This window comes from Pieris brassicae, chromosome 2, assembly GCF_905147105.1.
Source record: "Pieris brassicae chromosome 2, ilPieBrab1.1, whole genome shotgun sequence".
NCBI classification, from domain to species: Eukaryota; Metazoa; Arthropoda; class Insecta; order Lepidoptera; family Pieridae; genus Pieris; species Pieris brassicae.
The window spans coordinates 13,035,872-13,053,468 of NC_059666.1; the positions used below are offsets into that span (position 1 = coordinate 13,035,872).

Below are 17,597 nucleotides of genomic sequence, written 5' to 3' on the forward strand. Positions count from 1 at the left end.
CCTTTCTAAAACATATATCAACTTAGTACTGTATGTGTAAAATAATTTATGAATTCACCATGTCAATACACAAAAGCCAACAAACAAAATAGTTAAAAACTTATATACAAACATAAAAAACTCGAGTTTATTCCACCCGTATCACCTCGACGAACGCTCAGCCGTTCCACGACTGAGCATTTTTCAAAGCAATTTTTGCCGCGCACCACCGCTATGTGGAACTATCTGCCCACTGAAGCATTTCCCAACCAATTCGACTTAAAGTCCTTCAAGAAAAGAGTGTACCAATTCTTAAATAAAAGGCCGGCAACGCAGTCGCGAGCCCTCTGGCATTGAGTGTCCATGGGCGGCGGTATCACTTAACATCAGGTGAGCATCCTGCCCGTTTGCCCCCTGTTCTATAAAAAAAAACTAAGTGAAAAAGAAAAAACATCGATTCATTCATTATAAAAAAACTAAAAGAAAGCAACCCCCAAAAGGGGAGCACGGGGAGGGGATATCGGTGGGTTTTGGCCAAAACGTGTTCTTCTGAAAAGACGAACAAATGGGATATTGGGATGGGTATCTGATGTTACACGAAATTTCTATTTAATTTATAAATGTCTTAAGTAGAAACAATATATATATAGAACAGGGTCTAACGGCCAGAGGGCTCACCTTATGTTTAGTGAGACCGCCGTCCATGGACACTCATACTGCCAGAAGACTTTCGTACTGCCAGCTTTTTAGAAATTGGTAAGCTCTTATCTTGAAGGACCCTAATCTATCAATTAATTTTCTACGATTCTCCAATGACATCATCTTGAAGTGTTCTAGCCTAGTTTTGTATGTCTTAAAAGTCTTATTTAAAATGCCACTGGAGAAAAGTAAATGCCAGATTAATATTTTTTGTAAAGTCGCAACATATGCGGCCTCCATACAAATGTACCGCATTCAAGTATGATGCCCACGAGTGTGGTATAATATAATTTTCTTTTTGATGTTTCGAAACTTCGTAGTATTTCTCAGAACAATACCTAGGATCTAAAGCATTTGTACTGTCCTGGTATTTAATGTCAAAAATTATCGCTTAGTCACGAATGACTATAATATAGAATATGACCAGTTATATCATATCAAACCTGACCGAAGAAAAAAGAAATCCTATAAGTTACTAATTACACGATAAAACATGAGATTATATGCATACATAGGTTAGAATTCTAAAAACAGGTAATAATATCATTCACAAATATGTTAAATAGCCCTAGACGAGAGCCCTGAGGTACATTGTATGGTATGTTTTGAATGGCGGACGAACGAATGCCACTAACGATAAGTAAAAAAATATATTCAACTAGATATACTTATTGTTGAACTACGTTGCATAAAACATGTCGTGATAACTCTTTTAACTGTTTAAAGTGATTATGAAATTATACTACTTGAGACTCGTGTATAGCAAGGGAGTAAAGAATATTATCGAATTATCTCGACTTATAAATAGGTACTACTTTTCTCATCATGTACTTAAAAAAAGGTTAAATTAAAAATGAAATCCAGTAAAGGAAACTGTTAAGTTGGCTGCTGGCTTTGTTAGTCACTTTATCTTGATTGATTGCACTAAAATTGCACCGAAAAATGATTGAATGATTTTATGATTAAGACTTTTTAATATTTTATCATATCTGAAAATTCCTTTTTATATTTATATATATATATATTTTTTTTTTCATCTGTTTATGATGTACTCATTAAATATGGGTGTAGTAGTTGTAATAATAAATACGCAGTGTAGAGAGGATTTGTATTGATAAATACATAATTCACATCAATATTTAATTATCAATTCTTAAAATTAGTCTTAATAATTACTCATCATCAGAGGCATATTCATCAAGGACGACGGCATCCGCCAGCAAAGCTACTATATCTTCATCATTCATTTCATCATAATCGTTGTACTTATTAATAATATTATTCTTGTTTATTTTTTGCATTGCAACTGGAAATTTGACTTTTGTTTTTTTAACTGGACCTACAATTTTTGCCTGAGATTTAGCTGCTACAAACTTTTTGACAAATTCCTTGGATTCAGTCTTGGTGACTTTAGGGCTTTTTTGTATTGATCGACTAAAATTTTCAGTGGCTTTTGTTTGTAATTTTTTTGCAGATTCTATATTTTGTTTTTTAGAAACCAAACAAATTTGATCCCCTGGAACTGGTTTTTTGAATGCAGTATTATTTTTTGTGGTAGTAGGTCTGGTGACTTTAGTTCCACTGGCTACTACTTTTTCTGCACTTTTAGGAACACTCTCGATGGTTGTAGGTGTATTTATAGAAGGTTTAGTATTGAAATCCGTTTTAGGATTTGGTCTGTCAATAACAGTATTTTCATTCGTAGATTTTTTCATTGTTTCCAATTTGTGTATACTATAACCTATAATTTCTTTGTTATGTAAAGGTGTGGTTTCTATATTTATTTTATCTTCTGGCGCTTTTACTTCCACCTTTAGTTTTATTTCAGCAGCTTCCTTTGGCTTTTGTTGTATATCCTGAGATTCATGGGCTTTTTCGTCGTCAGTGTCGTCGACAAATTTAGTTTTAAGGTGAGGCGGCCGCTTCATGAAGTTGTAGCATGGAGTGATTGTAATTTTTGACTTCCCTGAAATGAACCAATGATAAAGATAAGGCGTTTTATTCATTGATTTATAAGTAATCTTACAGCTTCACATATCCATATTATAAAAGAAAACAATTAGCCAATATATAAATTTGTAAAAGCGCTAATAATCTTTCTCAGGGGAAACCCAATATATATATATATGACTGAAAGCGATTACCGAGAACTTTAAACATTGTAATTAAACAGATTTTTTGAAGATAATTGATTACTATCTTTAATTAATTCATTATAAATATAAAAACAGGACTCATACAGTACTTGACTGATTATAATGTTGTTTTATTATTTGATGCGATTCCTTTTAAAATATATAATATATCATAGACTATGTATATATACTTTATAGTAGCAATTGACTGCGACTTTGCAGTATGATCCTTTCAATTGTGTAAATATGTATACCTAATACTTATTCTTTACAACTATTCGTGCCTACTTAAATCCAGCTTTAATGGATACTTTCAAAAGTTAGTACAAAATATACATAAATACGAATCAAAATATCTTACCACATCTTATCTCCTTCGTGGAGCATATTTTGTCAAAGTCATCAATGTTCTTCAGATGGGCCGCGAATGTGTTGGTGGCTGATTTGATGCGTTTGAATCCCGTCACTCTATACTTTTTGAGAAAAGCAAGAAGGTTCTCCTTCTCCGGACGACACGAAAAACGCACCTGTAACGGAGATATCATAACCTTCAAGGACAAGGACTAGTATAGAATGAAGAAGTTGTAAAAACAGGCTCTTTTTAAAAAATATTATTCGTTGCTACATGTTGTATGATGCTGTATGTAATTTGTTATGTATATATATTTTTTATCAGCACTTGAGCGTTTCTGTGCTGTGGCGCTGTCATATGGAGTGGCTTCCTTCCTACTCATCAATTGCCTACTGCTGGTCTTTTAGCTCTAAAATATGGTGATTTTAGTCTTAGACATACTGTTCTATGGTGAGTTGGCGAGCAAGCAATATATAATATAATTGTTAGTATTTTTTTGTCTTATTTACTTGTCCAAATATTATAATATTTGTTCAACATTCTACTGTCACGTCTTTATAAAATTAATCTTTTTGTTATCAGTGAATGATGTTCTATACATCGAATATTGAAACTTTTTGTTACGAGTTTTACAGTCATGTTTTTTAATAAATAAATTAAAACGGCGATACAAATTCATTTCTTACTAAAGATCATATCAAATAAATAATCTTTTTTAAGGAATGATAAAAATTAATAGAATTAATTATCCTCTTTTAATTTTAGAGGGTATTCGTGGAGGGGGGCTACTTTGTGATGTTTTAGCTAAACAGCTGGTGATGAAATTACAAACATAAGTGTTAAGCACTATTTTTGATAAGCAAAAGCTTTGACGAAAAAATGTATCCTTACCTTTACAATGAGTTTGTTGTGAACATTGAGGAGTCTCTTTGTGACGTTAAGCCCGATCACCTAGAAGAGAAGAGTGTTCACACATAAAAAAGATTAATCATACAAAAATCTTTTCATAATATTACAAGGTAGATGTGATGTGACACAAATTACTAATTTCGAAAGAAAAAACGAAACAATTAGTATTGTCTTTGGTTAACATATCTTTTACACATTTAAAGAAAACACTTTTTTAACGGATTAAAGCTATGTATGTAAAGCACGCGTATTAAAATTATGTAAAATAATTATAAGTTTATAATAATACAAATAGCTTTAATCCAATCAAAAATTATATTCTTTCACGATACGAATTATTTTAACTCTGCATACCAACGAATTTCTAACCCGAATACTTACATTCCTCAGATCATCGCCGGCTTCATTTCTGAACTTTTCCGTGACAAACTTCACATCATCAGTAACGGGATCATCCGGAAACACTTGCCATACCTGCAAAAAATCAAATGTTTAGACTTTTCAAAATTGATTTCATTAATATGAATATTAGAATAGCTATAATTAGCTATTCTAATCTCAAATTATATTTCAGACGAGATACTAAAAAAAAATCACCCATGTTTAAGTCAGGGCCACAGATTTCTGTATTTGTTTCATGATCATTTGTCAATCTACAATCTAATAGACTAGTAAGTGATCACCCTCCTGTGCCAGACACACGCCGACGACACAGATAGTCCATTGGTGCATAGCCTATCGAACCAACCGATATCGACCTCAGGGATGAGAGTAGCACGCTGAAACCATTAGGCAAACAACACTGTTCTTCGTCTCTTCTCAACAAAAAAAATCAATACTGGGTCTAAGTTGATGTTAAAACATACCTTGATCATTGAAAGAAAACAATTTTTTGAACCGGATTAAAGGTATTTGTATTATTATAAACTTAAATTTAAATTTTTCCGACGTTTCGCGTGCTTTACAGTGTGCACAAACGGTCACGGTGACTGAAGACAAAAAGTGTTAAATGTCAAAACTATCACAGATGTAAAGAAAGTTGTGTTATCTGTATTTATTTCCCCGGAGTTGATATCGACTAAAAGATGACGGATTTTTGCATAAATGACTCACGATGTCCTCTATTTTCGCGGATTGTTTGTATTTGGGTTTTAATTTGGATATTATTGGATATTATCAATCAAATTATCATTTGATAATTGTAAAAACTTGATAATTTTAGGCCGTCTTCTCTAATGAAATTCGGGTGTTTTTTTTTTATTTCAATGGGCGAAGCCATCACCAATCTTGGGAAGAATCTTTTTCTTTCGGTTAAAAAATTGTTTTCTTTCAATGTCCAAAAGCTATGTTAACCAAAGACAATACTATACCTTGATCATGATATGTCGGAGTTCATACTCCAACAGCTTAGACGTGAGCTGGTCCAACTCCTTCGTATCTTGGACCGCTTGTGTTGGGAACATCGCTTCTATCTCCTCTTGACTCTCAATCTTAACTGTGAACAGGAATTAAATTTTTTAAATTTAATTCCCACATAATTCTTATATCGTTACTTTTAATACGATATAAGGATACCTACACCGATAAATCTACAATTACAAATACATTTAATATATAAGTGCTCAGGGAAGTCTTTATCCCGCTATACTACGATATGACGGTCGATGTTTCGATGATTAAAGTTATGCCACCAACCTGTTTCATCATCGTCGTCTTCCACCTCCACCGTTGCTTTCTTCTCAATAACTTTTCGTTTTTCAACGCTCTGAGTCTTCATATCTATACAGTTATTATGAATTTAGGCAAACATATTTGGAATAGAAAGAAATACTTGACTAATAAATAATCTGAAATGGTTTTTAAATATCCTCTAACAACCATTTAAGTAATTAAGGCAAACTTAAAACGAGTTTTTTTTAAATCTTACTGGGACTAATCAACCCCTAGATATTATAATTAAATTCAATAATACAGCCTTGGAAGATTATTACTAGGTTGGTAAATATTCGCGTAGAGACAATTTCAGTTTCAAGTTTATATCTTATAGTGGACGAATTCTACCTGTTCTTTTCACAAGCTTCTTAGAAGTAACGTTTCGTGACAGTGTTTCTTTACGTCTAAATATGAGTTCTGAAACAAAATAAAACATTGTTGTTATTCATTAACAATAATTAAATAATCCATAAACAATGCTTTATTCGCTTTTCACCTCTAATCGTATCGAAATTTATCCATTTCAATACAACAAATGAACAAATACACACTATTTCTGCTAGGGAAATAGATAATTGCAGATCTTTCAACGCTCTTAACAATCCAATTCTATAACAAAATACAGGATTCCAACTTTTTTTTTAAATTATAGCCCAAATGCTACAGTTTAATGAAGGAAATATACACAATCTTTTTCAAAACAACGCCACTTTGTCATTGAATAACGCGAATAGAAAGAGAAGTATGCAGGGACTGTGTGGGTTAGATGTCTTGTTATCCACATCCCTGCTATTCATTGTGAATACGCTATCATGGAATTGCGTTTCACAAAAACTTCCTATCTTTACGTTACCTTATTCAACGATAAACTCTGCTTCATCTGAATCCCCCTTAACGTCTAAAAATGTTTCACGTTACATTTTCAAAACATTCCTACGTGACAATTTCCGCTTAACGATAAGAGAAGAAACTTCATAATTGACATTCATTTAATCACCCGTCCTCGTACTCCTGCGGCGCTCCTACGACTTGCAACACCCACAAGGTCATATATACCATCAGCTAACCACGAAATAGATTGTATCTTTGAACCAACATCTAAAATGAATTTTGAGGCATAGCATATCTAATATAAATTTAAAAAATCACAAATTACAAGTTGATTTGTCTCTTCAAGTCTTTTACGATCTGTCATGAACGCTTTCGGATGAACCTCCATCTATACAGCTTTAAAAACAAGTTTTGTTTGTAGAAAAATAATCTTTCAATGAAAAATCTCCTGAAAATATATTAAATAGCATTAACTGAAAATTTCATAGACAGTCAATAATTGTTAGCCACTTTGTTAATATCAGACTGGTTGTCCCCTGTAATTATATATTCATGTTCCTATGTGTAAAACCTTACTTGTAAGTTGGTGTCTTCTTTACTGGGTTTAATATTCGTCTGAAGTAATTACGGTTCTGCCTTTACCAAGTCAATCAACCACACAATGCTCAGCATAAATCGTGGACGTCCTGAAACGTACTAAGCAAGTCACTGAACTTTTTTGTATTCATAAACAAATGCAAAGAATAATACTTACTTTTGAGTTCGAATGAAGAACCAAAATTGAAGACTGTAGCAGACCGACTTGAATTTAGATACTAGAGTAAGTTACCGATTATGAGAAAAACATGGAAAGATATGATACCTTTCATCATCTAACAAGTTGGTCTTGCGATCGGGTAGACTTATAAAAGATTTTCAGTGATGTCCATAAAATATATTCGTAAAGTTTAACAGAACTTAAATAAAACGATACGTTACCTCTACCTACCATACCATATTATTCGCTTCACAACACAAGGTTAAAACTAATACATAATGTAATAAGATAATTCTAGTCTAAGCACACAACTTCATCACTCCCCGATTCCGAACCCGAAGACAATTCCATGTTAGCTACGTCATACTTATCACTATTCTCGTCCTTGTATTTTTGGATAATTTCCCTCAACTTAGATTCTGGATATTGAGACTTTACATAAACTACCTTTTCGACCCCATTAACAACATAATCCAGCTGGAATTTCAAATGCTCTATCCTTTCAATAGAGTCTAAATCCATTTCAAACTCATAAGTCGACTGACGGGCAGCCTTCTGATATTCCATCTTCCGGTATTGCCATTTATTGAAATTAATACCTTTAACACCCTGATTGCTGACTCGTAACCTTTCTAACACTAAAGCTGAATTGCACAACTGTTCTCCAGGTAATACAATAAACATTTTAATAGAACGAGAGTGATAATCGTCAGCACCGACCACGGTTATGGGTTGATTATTGATATGGCGAAACTCAACGGAAGTGAGCCATAGTTTAGACTCATCATTTTCAGGTACGACTCCAAAATAACCTGCAACGGTAAACCCGTGCTTGACGAAATCTGTTCGACTGGATCCTCCGCTTTGGAGATATTTGAAGAGATGGTATACAATAGAGTCTTTAATTTTGCGAGCAATTGTAAGAGACACTGGCTTATCTCCCGTCTCGCAGAACTTGATTGCATTTGGGCTATTGGGAAGAGATGGCATTGGACTTTGCGGGATAGCATCAGGGTTAAAAGAACAATCTTTTAACCCTGCGTCGAAAGCATCTTTGTCTACAGCCACGGCTTTGAGAAAGACGCTCACTTTTTGTAGCTCATAGCTCAGCATCATCTTGTGATTCTCTAAAGCCCGTGCTGAGGACGGGGGCATGTCGACGTAGATCCGAGTACCTCTCGCAGTGACTATCTTCTTCACGACCTTCCACGTACCTATATTTATGCTTTTGAGACACTTGTTCTGCAATTTAAGCTTTTCCAGCGGCTCTATACGACATCTCGAATGACCCGGCAGCCAAATAGCAGCACGCTCATACCATAATTCTTCCTTACTGTAAACGAGAACCTTAAAGCCCATCAATTTACTAAAGTCTACCCCTAAGAGCCAATCTCTTGATGCAGTATCGCGGGTAAGAACTTCATACCGAAAAGGACTCTGCAACCCTTTCAAGGTACAGTCAGGTGACCACCCCTGGCCGTTCTGTGATACCTGACCAATTTGATTGATAATGTAATTCTTTAAAAGATCCGCTTCATAACCGTTAATTGGTTGGAAATCATCTTTACACAAAAATAACGCATATCCTTCGCTCTCTGACTTAATTTCCATTTTAACACTTTGGGGCACTTCGGCATAACCTGGGAAGAATGTTGGATAGGGAAACATATATTGAGGGGCGATAAAGGCAGCTGTAGGTATTTGGCCTACTTGTTGAGTGCCGTAGTTGTAATGCCAATTTTGAACTGTGAAAAAAGACACTATGATGTTAAGAATCCAGATATTATTGAAGAAAAGTATGCGAAGACCAAATACTTACGTTGATAACTCGGAGTAGCTTCAACATCTGGAAATTAATGTTAGAATGTTTGTTAGATGGATATTTGCTTATAATGCGTTATATATAGTTATAATAGTAATTGTTACCTTTCTCTACATTAGAAATCGGAGACATTTTTGGTATTTTTGCTGCGATTTCAGAAGGTTCATCTGTAAATAAACAATTATCAATAAGATTTTACAGATTTAATAAAAATATTTGTGTATTTTTTTAATGTTTGTATTAGTACAAAAACTGCATAACTATTTTTTTAATTTTTTTAATAAGTAATCTGTTTTTTTTTAAATTATACTATAATTTTTTTAATTTTAAATTATATACAATCTCAATGAAAATCTTACCTTTTGCTGGTCGTTTTATATTCTTGAATTGATACGAAAAACTTGCCAAGACTCTATCGTATATGTCTTCTTCATCTTTTGTAGAGTGTTTAGAGTTAAACTTAATTATCATTTCTATGAACGAGACATCTTCATCACCAAACATTCTGTTTAAAATTTTTCTAACTGCTACTTTCATTTCTTTTTGTACACGCAATAAAATATCTTTCGGGAGCATACCACCAAACTTTTCTAATATTTTATCTGTAATGGATTCGCAAGCTTTATTTCTCTTTTCACTGGCATCATCTGCTCTAGAATCCTCATGTCTTGATATTTTATCTCTGCTCTCTGGCCGCGTGTCCTCCCGCTCATAATATCTCTCACGACGTTCTTCTTTCAAGCGTGTTAAGGTGGGAAGGTCAAATTCTTTAGGGTCGAGGTCATCCCGACTACGCTGTTCTTTATATCCATCGTGTCTTCGATCACCCTTTCTGTACTCAGCTTTCTTGGTAAAGTCTGCAGCGCGTTTGTAAACATCTTCAATTTCCTTTTGCAGTTCCTCTTGTTTCTTTAGTATCTCCGACTTTTTTTCGATGCGGCGTGTTAATTCTTCTTTAATTTTTGAGAACTCCGATGCATCAGTAAAGGCCGACTTATAGTGTCTTTCGTCGTCACGTCGAGGCTCTTCAAATTCTTTCCTATCTGGTCGTATCTTTCGTTCATTGTCTTGCATCCGGTGATCTTGATGACGGATTTCAATGTCCCTTCTACGCAGTGCCCTCTCATTTTCTTCTGGTTTATAACGAGGCGGACTAAGTTTCGGACTATCGTTTCCTATTGGCTTCCATTTTTCTAAATCCTTGCGCACTTGTATCGATGGACGTTCAAAAACTCTTCTATCATCAGCGGTTGTACGAATTTCCCTGCGTTCATTAAGAGTAGGTTCGTATTTATTCATATCCCAAGTTGGACCACGACTAGCCTGTGCCTGAGCAGGATAGGGTTTTCTTTTTTCACGAATATCTTTTATAGCACTGTGATCTTGTCCTGGCCAAATCGGTGGAGGCGGTACTTCAGCATCTTCGGGGCTCCGTCTCTTTTCCAGCGCCCATGATCGTCTTGGAGACCTCGGTGATGGCGAATGGCGCTTGAAGCGATCACGAATTGGAGAACGTTCGCGTCGAGGAGATCTTGATTCACGGTTTCTAGAAGAAGACCGTTTCACCTCATCTTCCATCACTCTAGAATGTTCGATTGATCTTGGAAGCTCAAATTTCGCCATTCTACCCATATCTCTTCTATCCTCAGCATGACTTTTGTTATGTTCACCGACTCTGTTTGTCCAAGGATCTGCTCTTTCTTCTCGGCCTTTATTCGCGTATCGTACATTTTCATTTTGACGAAAGCCACCTGAGTACGTAGCTTGTTTGGAATCCTGTAAATTGAAGGTCATTTTGCAAAAAGGCAATATTACTAATAAAATAAGTAATACCATTTTAAAACATTGAAAATAACGGTTTTAAAATATAATGATTCATAAACAAGAAATAAGTTCAACCAAAAAACATGTACTTATCAATTTTTTCTCTTTAATTCACTTCATTCATAATTTCAGACCTCTTAATGTCTGTATTTACATAAAATCAAATTATTTTTAATAATCGTCTCAATTTGACGTTTAAATCGGTAATCCTCATCCAAACCTTTGTATTAGGTACTTTATTCATCGTTATAAAATTTCTATAGACAGATCGATATCATATTTTATTCTAAATTAGTGTATATGATATAGTGTCGTTTAGTCCTTTTAACCTTTAACGTCTTCAAGATCGTTATAGATATCTGTATCAATAACTTCCTAACATGGTCTTGAAACAGTATAGTCATCATAACCAATTATTTCCAGGTCAATCAATCCTCATTACAATAAATACAATCATTTATATTCATGGCACAATGTATAATTGGCTACTTGTATGACTTTCTATTAATAGTATATTCATAGAAAAATTGGATATTTGAATTACACATAACTCTTCTTGGCTTTGAAATAAAGCCTCTTGTTGAATTTTAAAGAAATTCTCAAACGTCATCTTGTTTTAGAGCAATAATATCAATAAAAGTTAAAGAGCTTGTAACAGCAAAATTTATATTATTACTTAATAAACAGCAACATTGTCAAATTCGCTTTGTGTATTTTGAATACACTGTGTTCTTTTTATTAATGTAATATCATGTAATGCTCTGTATGCTGAACTCGAAATACATATTAAAATTACGGTAATCTGCACATTCCAGTCTTCAATATTATTGCCATCATAGCATTTGTTGAGTTCTTTTGTTTTGTTTCGCTTTCCATTTACTAATTTAGCTTTTCTTTTTCTTTACGTTACTCTTTGATCACCAGGTTCTGCTCTATATTATTGGAGTACAACTGAACATACCATTAAATCTCTGACAAAAAAATTCAATAATATTTGACACATCAACCAAATTTGCGGTTAACTGTTGCTTTGTAATTATCTCTATTGTCTTCCTTTTGCAGTTTACAGATGATAGAAGTGATAGCTATTATAACTAGACCAGCATTTTTAGTAGTTCGCTTTCGTCTCTCAAAAAATATAAGGTAACTAAATACAAATAAAATTGAATCTTATATAAATTAAATTAAAAATTCCTACCATCTGGCTAGCACGAGGCAGATACTGGTCCTGGGTTTATTATCGGGCTTAACATAAATGATAAGTCCAAGACAGAACCAAGGATACGAGGCTGACCTATCTTATCATATAGAAATGATAAATGCACGCAAATTGCTCCATTCACAAACGGGTTGAAACGACTTACCAAGGCGGAGTCATACGCGGGCCTCACTTGTTTTGCAAGTCTTGTATCATTGAAATTTCTGGCAGGCGAGTACCTTAACAAAAATATTATTATAAAAACAAAAAACTCATCTTTGACTCACAGTAAGTCCTGGGTTCAGTTAGAATCTATACGTTTCCCTTTACGCGCAGCAGCTACTGCCGCGCAACCTACACGTGGTTCCACAACCAGCCGTCCACTGATGTATTACCTAACAATTTGACTTATGGCCCTACAAGAGCGTACCAATTCGTAAGGTTGGCAACGCTATCGGGAGCTCTCTGGCAATGAGAGTGTCCATGGGCGGTAGTATCACTTGACATCAGGAGAGTTCCCTCTGTTCTATTAAAATAATTACAAGATTCAATCGATTTATATTGTAAGACTAAGCCTAACTTAATGTAGCAGAAAGAGTCACAAAAGTATTTTAATTAAAATAGTGTACAAATATTGATACAATTATTATTAATAAAGATAAAGCTCATCTTTTCAATTCAATTTCACCTACCTCTCTTGTACGGGTCTTTTTGGTGAAGTACGTCTCATATCTTCGCGTCTCCCCGAAATGTTTCTTTCATCTGAAAGATTATACTGTTCATACAACCTGCCCGGCTTCGCACGGCTGTAGTTTTTAAAATACATTACGTATTATGGAAATAAATATATTTATTAAATTTGTCGTATTATATATGTGGTACATATATATTTAGATAACAAATTAAGGAGGCAAGGGCGGCCTTATTGCTAACTATATATATATATAAATACTAAAAGTAAAGTGCAAAAGTGACCAACTAAACTTACAAAAAAAAATAGAAAATAATGTAGACTTATACAATATATTATAAATATTTGTTAGAAACGTACAAAAATATAAATTCTTTATAATATAGATAATAGAGTTGGCCTAGAGGCTTCAGCGTGCGACTCTCATACTTTCGGTCGTAAGTTCGATCCCCGGCTGTGAACCAATGCACTTTCTGTATATGTACTTTAGGCATTTCAAATTCTCTCGAACTTGCCTGCCCTAGACCCAAAAAATGGACGGCGTATGTCAAGCACAGCTTGCTGATAGGCAAATGATGGTAGCGCAACAGGTCGTTATTTATTAGAGCGTTATTCATTCAGTTTTTGCCGCGCACCACCACTATATGGAGCTGCCCGCTGAATTATTTCCGAACTAATTCGACTTAGGATCCTTCTAGAAAAGAGCGTACCAATTTTTTAAAGGCCGGCACTCGCGAGCTATCTGGCATTGGCAGTGTCCAAGGGCGGCGGTATCACTTAACATCAGGTGAGCCTCCTGCCCGTTTGCCACCTGTCCAATAAAAAAAAAGATTTAATAATTCATACCCATTGCCTCCTTTCGCATCGGTGAAACATGTCTTGCACGTCCTCTTCCCGTTGGTGACATCTTTCTTCCAGGCGATATTCTCCTCCGCGAAGGAGAAACTGGTCTTCCTTGCATAGAAATTGATCTACCAAAAGGCGAAATTCGCTGAGCGGTTGGTGACATCCGCCTTCCGGGAGACACACGTCTACCAGATTGTACAATTTGCCGGTTTGAGGGCGAAGAGGCTCTGTAGGATTGCGACTCTTGAAACGGTCTGTACTGCGAGTCGGGTATAACGGGTCTGTACGAGGGAGAACTGGGCCTTCCTGGCCGTTCAGGGGACGTGCGTCTCGCATTTGGCGATACGCGTCTTTCGGGTGGTGAAAAGCGTCTCGGGTGAGACATGTGTATGTCAGACGAAGGAATGTTCCTTCTAGTGGAATCTATGCGTTCCTGTGATGAAATTTCCAGTGCTCTTCCTTGGAATTGGTGCTTTTCTTTGAAAGACATATCCTTTATAGCATCTTTTATCGGTGCCCGTTTGTCCTGTGATGGAGTATCATAAGCTGTTCTCGGATTTTTGGGTAAAAGATCCTGTTTGGGAACCTAAAAATTTTATTTACACAATTCAGAATACGATAATAAACATATAGTTTATCAAATTACATATATTTAAAAAAGACAATAGCTTTTAGATTTTATTATATTTCATTTGAAACCCTACCTGTGGACCCCACGATTGCTGTTGGTAATGTCCCAGATTTTGTTCAGTTGGAGTATTGTATTGTCTACCGCGAAAGTTATCTTTATTTATTGTCGTCTGCAACAATTAATAAATAGCTCAATAAAATACTGAAAGGGGCACTACAACCTATTAGAATTAAATATCTGTTTCATTATCATTTATTCTTTCCTTACAGGCAAGTACATTTCAGTCTTCTGTGTGCGCTCGCATTATAGAATATGTAAAAATAGAAACAACTGAAGATCTCAATTACTTTGTTTGAGATCTTCAATTTTAAATATTAATAAAAATGTCTTCCACATTTTATACTTCTTTCATATGTTTATTAAAAATGCATATAATGATACATGATAACTGTTGCGACTAAGAGCAATTTATTTTAGCTCATGATCTCAACGTACTCGTACGTACGTATCAGTACGTACTAGCAGAAGTGTGTGGGTCAAGAGAGAACAGGTGAACTATTCAACCTTCTTGGCAAACAAGCTGTCTAACCCCACTGGCCTAATAAACCGCGAACCAACCTTAGTTTACTACAAAGCACTGACCCCAACTTTGGTGTTGTCTCCCAAATTTAAGGGTAAATAACTACTTTAAAGAATATTGCATATTTAGAGAGTATTTGAAGTTGATCTTAGGGCAAATAGTTTTATGTCTTATACTGTGGCCTAAGATTCTGCGGTATTTTGTGGGTTGAACAATGACAAATACTTACAGGCCTGTTGTGAGTTCCAACAAAGTTGTCTTGTCTCTGTGGTACATGTGAGGTATCAACTAATTCTACACTCCGAAGGTAACCCCCTCGGGAGGGTTGACTTGAAACTTGCGACTGTAAGTAAATATAAAAACCTTAAGACTAAATATCTATATCAAAGTCAACTTTCATTTAGTCCGCAGGCAAATACTCGGGTCTAACATAAATTGTTAATGTTGAATATACAGATTGTAAAGTGAGCAATATTTACATGATGCCATTTTCTGGTTAAAGGGTCTACTATAGGATCTACTGAACAAGTGCAATCTTTTTGTACAATAACAGAAAATTAATTTTTAATTTGTGTGAGTTACATTTAATCAGTTTAATGTGATGTTAAATAAGTTTTAAATAGAAATCTTAAATAGTGAAGTCAATGTATTAGATAAAAAAAGTAAATAATTTAACACTTTAATAGAAGGCAAAAAATTGCATCATGTATATGGGCTGTTTATGGTTTACATACATTTAATTAAGGAATTGTGTGAAAGGCAAGTGTGTAAGTACTTTCAATTGTTATTTTAATACTTACGACTGTGTGTGGAGGAGAAGTTTTTGGAGTAACTGAAAAACCTTGAGAAGGTGGACCGATTCTATCAAGGATTGATATTCTTTGATCATATTGGGTCCTGGGAGGTTGATTACCAACATTCTACAAGAAACAAACAATGTTATTCTTTACAATTTAAGACATTTTTGTGCAAATTCTAAATTCTACTTTGAAAAACACAACTATTATATAGCTAAATAAATTTCATACCATTTAAAATAAGAAGATAATAAAAAACTACTGAAACAATAATTAAAGCAATTATTATTATTTTTTTAAATTCTACATCATATTAGGATAAAACATGCAAGAACTGTATTTTTCAAAAATTACTCTCAGTATTATAAACTTTTTGAGTGAAAAGAAAATTTTAAAAATATTTCTTTTAATAGAACATATAAAAATATTTAGTATACCGAAGGAGCATAGCTGTTAATTTGCTGGTAATTATGTTGATTCTGCTGTTGTTGCTGAGCACTATTCCACTGCGCTTGGTTGTTCCAGGGGTCCACTCTTGAGTAGTCAGGGAATGCATTTTGCTGCTCGCTTTGAATGCTCTAATAAAGACACAATTTGTTTGACACTAAACATATATGGTTTATTTAATTTAGACATGGTGTTGATTTAGATGGTGGACCAAAGCATATTGAAGAATAATAGAGATCAGGAAGTTTAAATTAATGGAATAATAATGCATACTTTCACGTAAAAAGTAAAGACCACTTACTGCAGATTTACCGATAGTCGTGACTTGCAGAATATACCCTGAGAAATTGTAACCGTCCAAAATTTTTATTAAATGGTTTCCCTCACTATCATTAGCTAAGCCCATACGAACTTTCTTCAAACCATTTCCTTCAGGTAGAAGATTATCCAAAATGAAGTCGGTGACATTGCATTCTTGTTTAATTACTGCTTTAAGATCATGATATTTGACCTGCAAAGAAAGAATATTGTACCAATTAAAAAACATTTGTAACACAAAAAAAAATAACTTCGAACTTACGTTTGGTGGTAAACCATGGATTGTTATCATCATCTTTACTATACTAATATTCTTTCAAAGCGCAACTATTAACATCTTATACATAGATGTACTTAAAAATCCATTAAGTATCTTTCTGTAATGTAAAGTAATATATTTTTTATTAAATCCGAAAATTTTCACACGGGTCACAGACTTCAAATACTCAGTCACAGATATCGATTTAATTTAAAGATTTTATGAGACAAGACGTCTGAAGTCTTAACGTATAATGAATGTCGCCTGAATAATGTAAATCGAAAAGTTTAGCTGTATGAAATTGACAGTTCGTGTGAACATGAGGCAGTACCGATATATCGGTAGCCTAGTTCCAGAAGGCGTGAGACTAGATACAAAGTTCATATCTCAAGTTGATAAAGTTTGTCTCAATTTATGGAGCTTTATATCTCAAGTTCATAAAGTTTCTATCTCAGGATGATAAAGTTCATAACTCAAGTTAATAAAGTTTCTATTTCAGGATGATAAAGTTCATAAGTCGATTTAATAAGCTTTATTTCACAATTTCATAAAATTTATATCTCAAGTTAAAAAAGTTTATATCTCAATTTAATAACCTTTATTTCTTAAGTTCATAAAGTTTATATCTCAAGTTCATAAAGTTTCTATCTCAGGATGATAAAGTTCATATCTCAAGTTGATAAAATTTATATCTCAATAAGACTCAAATAAGCCATACAAACTTGTTCATTCGGTAAGTTGTATTCCTATAAAAAGTATATTCAAAACAAATTACTTACTGTTACGGCAATTATACAATTGGCTTAAAT

General features: G+C 34.2%; 1 protein-coding gene across 3 annotated transcripts; it reads right to left on the reverse strand.

The window, feature by feature from the left end:
* Positions 1 to 1,772: 1,772 nt before the first annotated feature.
* LOC123717447 (trichohyalin-like) lies at positions 1,773 to 17,016 on the reverse strand. 3 transcript variants are annotated; one of them, XM_045673445.1, is made up of 19 exons: positions 16,792 to 17,010; positions 16,513 to 16,722; positions 16,202 to 16,342; positions 15,768 to 15,887; positions 15,197 to 15,310; positions 14,461 to 14,556; positions 13,757 to 14,342; positions 12,912 to 12,981; positions 12,386 to 12,458; positions 9,557 to 10,973; positions 9,302 to 9,364; positions 9,195 to 9,221; positions 6,136 to 6,204; positions 5,770 to 5,853; positions 5,445 to 5,569; positions 4,456 to 4,548; positions 4,057 to 4,116; positions 3,175 to 3,340; positions 1,773 to 2,644 (listed from the first exon to the last, which is right to left on the reverse strand). In XM_045673445.1, the coding sequence occupies exons 1-19, from the start codon at positions 16,822 to 16,824 to the stop codon at positions 1,851 to 1,853; spliced, it is 4,341 nt and encodes a 1,446-aa protein (XP_045529401.1). In that variant the 5' UTR covers positions 16,825 to 17,010; the 3' UTR covers positions 1,773 to 1,850. The 3 variants fall into 3 exon arrangements, with proteins under 3 accessions (XP_045529401.1, XP_045529411.1, XP_045529392.1); XM_045673455.1 differs by lacking the exon at positions 9,195 to 9,221; XM_045673436.1 differs by lacking the exons at positions 1,773 to 2,644; positions 3,175 to 3,340; positions 4,057 to 4,116; ... (2 more) ...; positions 5,770 to 5,853; positions 6,136 to 6,204 and adding an exon at positions 7,538 to 9,120 and having other exon boundaries at positions 16,792 to 17,016.
* Between the last annotated feature and the right edge of the window lie 581 nt (positions 17,017 to 17,597).

What these genes read in the sequence shown, in the direction of transcription:
- LOC123717447 (XM_045673436.1), bottom strand. Translation starts at nt 16,824, where the DNA reads ATGATGATAACAATCCATGGTTTACCACCAAAC. An exon ending in TCCATGGTTTACCACCAAAC is followed by an intron (nt 16,723 to 16,791) that starts GTAAGTTCGAAG and finishes CTTTCTTTGCAG; the next exon opens with GTCAAATATCATGATCTTAA. An exon ending in AGCAATCGTGGGGTCCACAG is followed by an intron (nt 14,343 to 14,460) that starts GTAGGGTTTCAA and finishes TAAAATTTTTAG; the next exon opens with GTTCCCAAACAGGATCTTTT.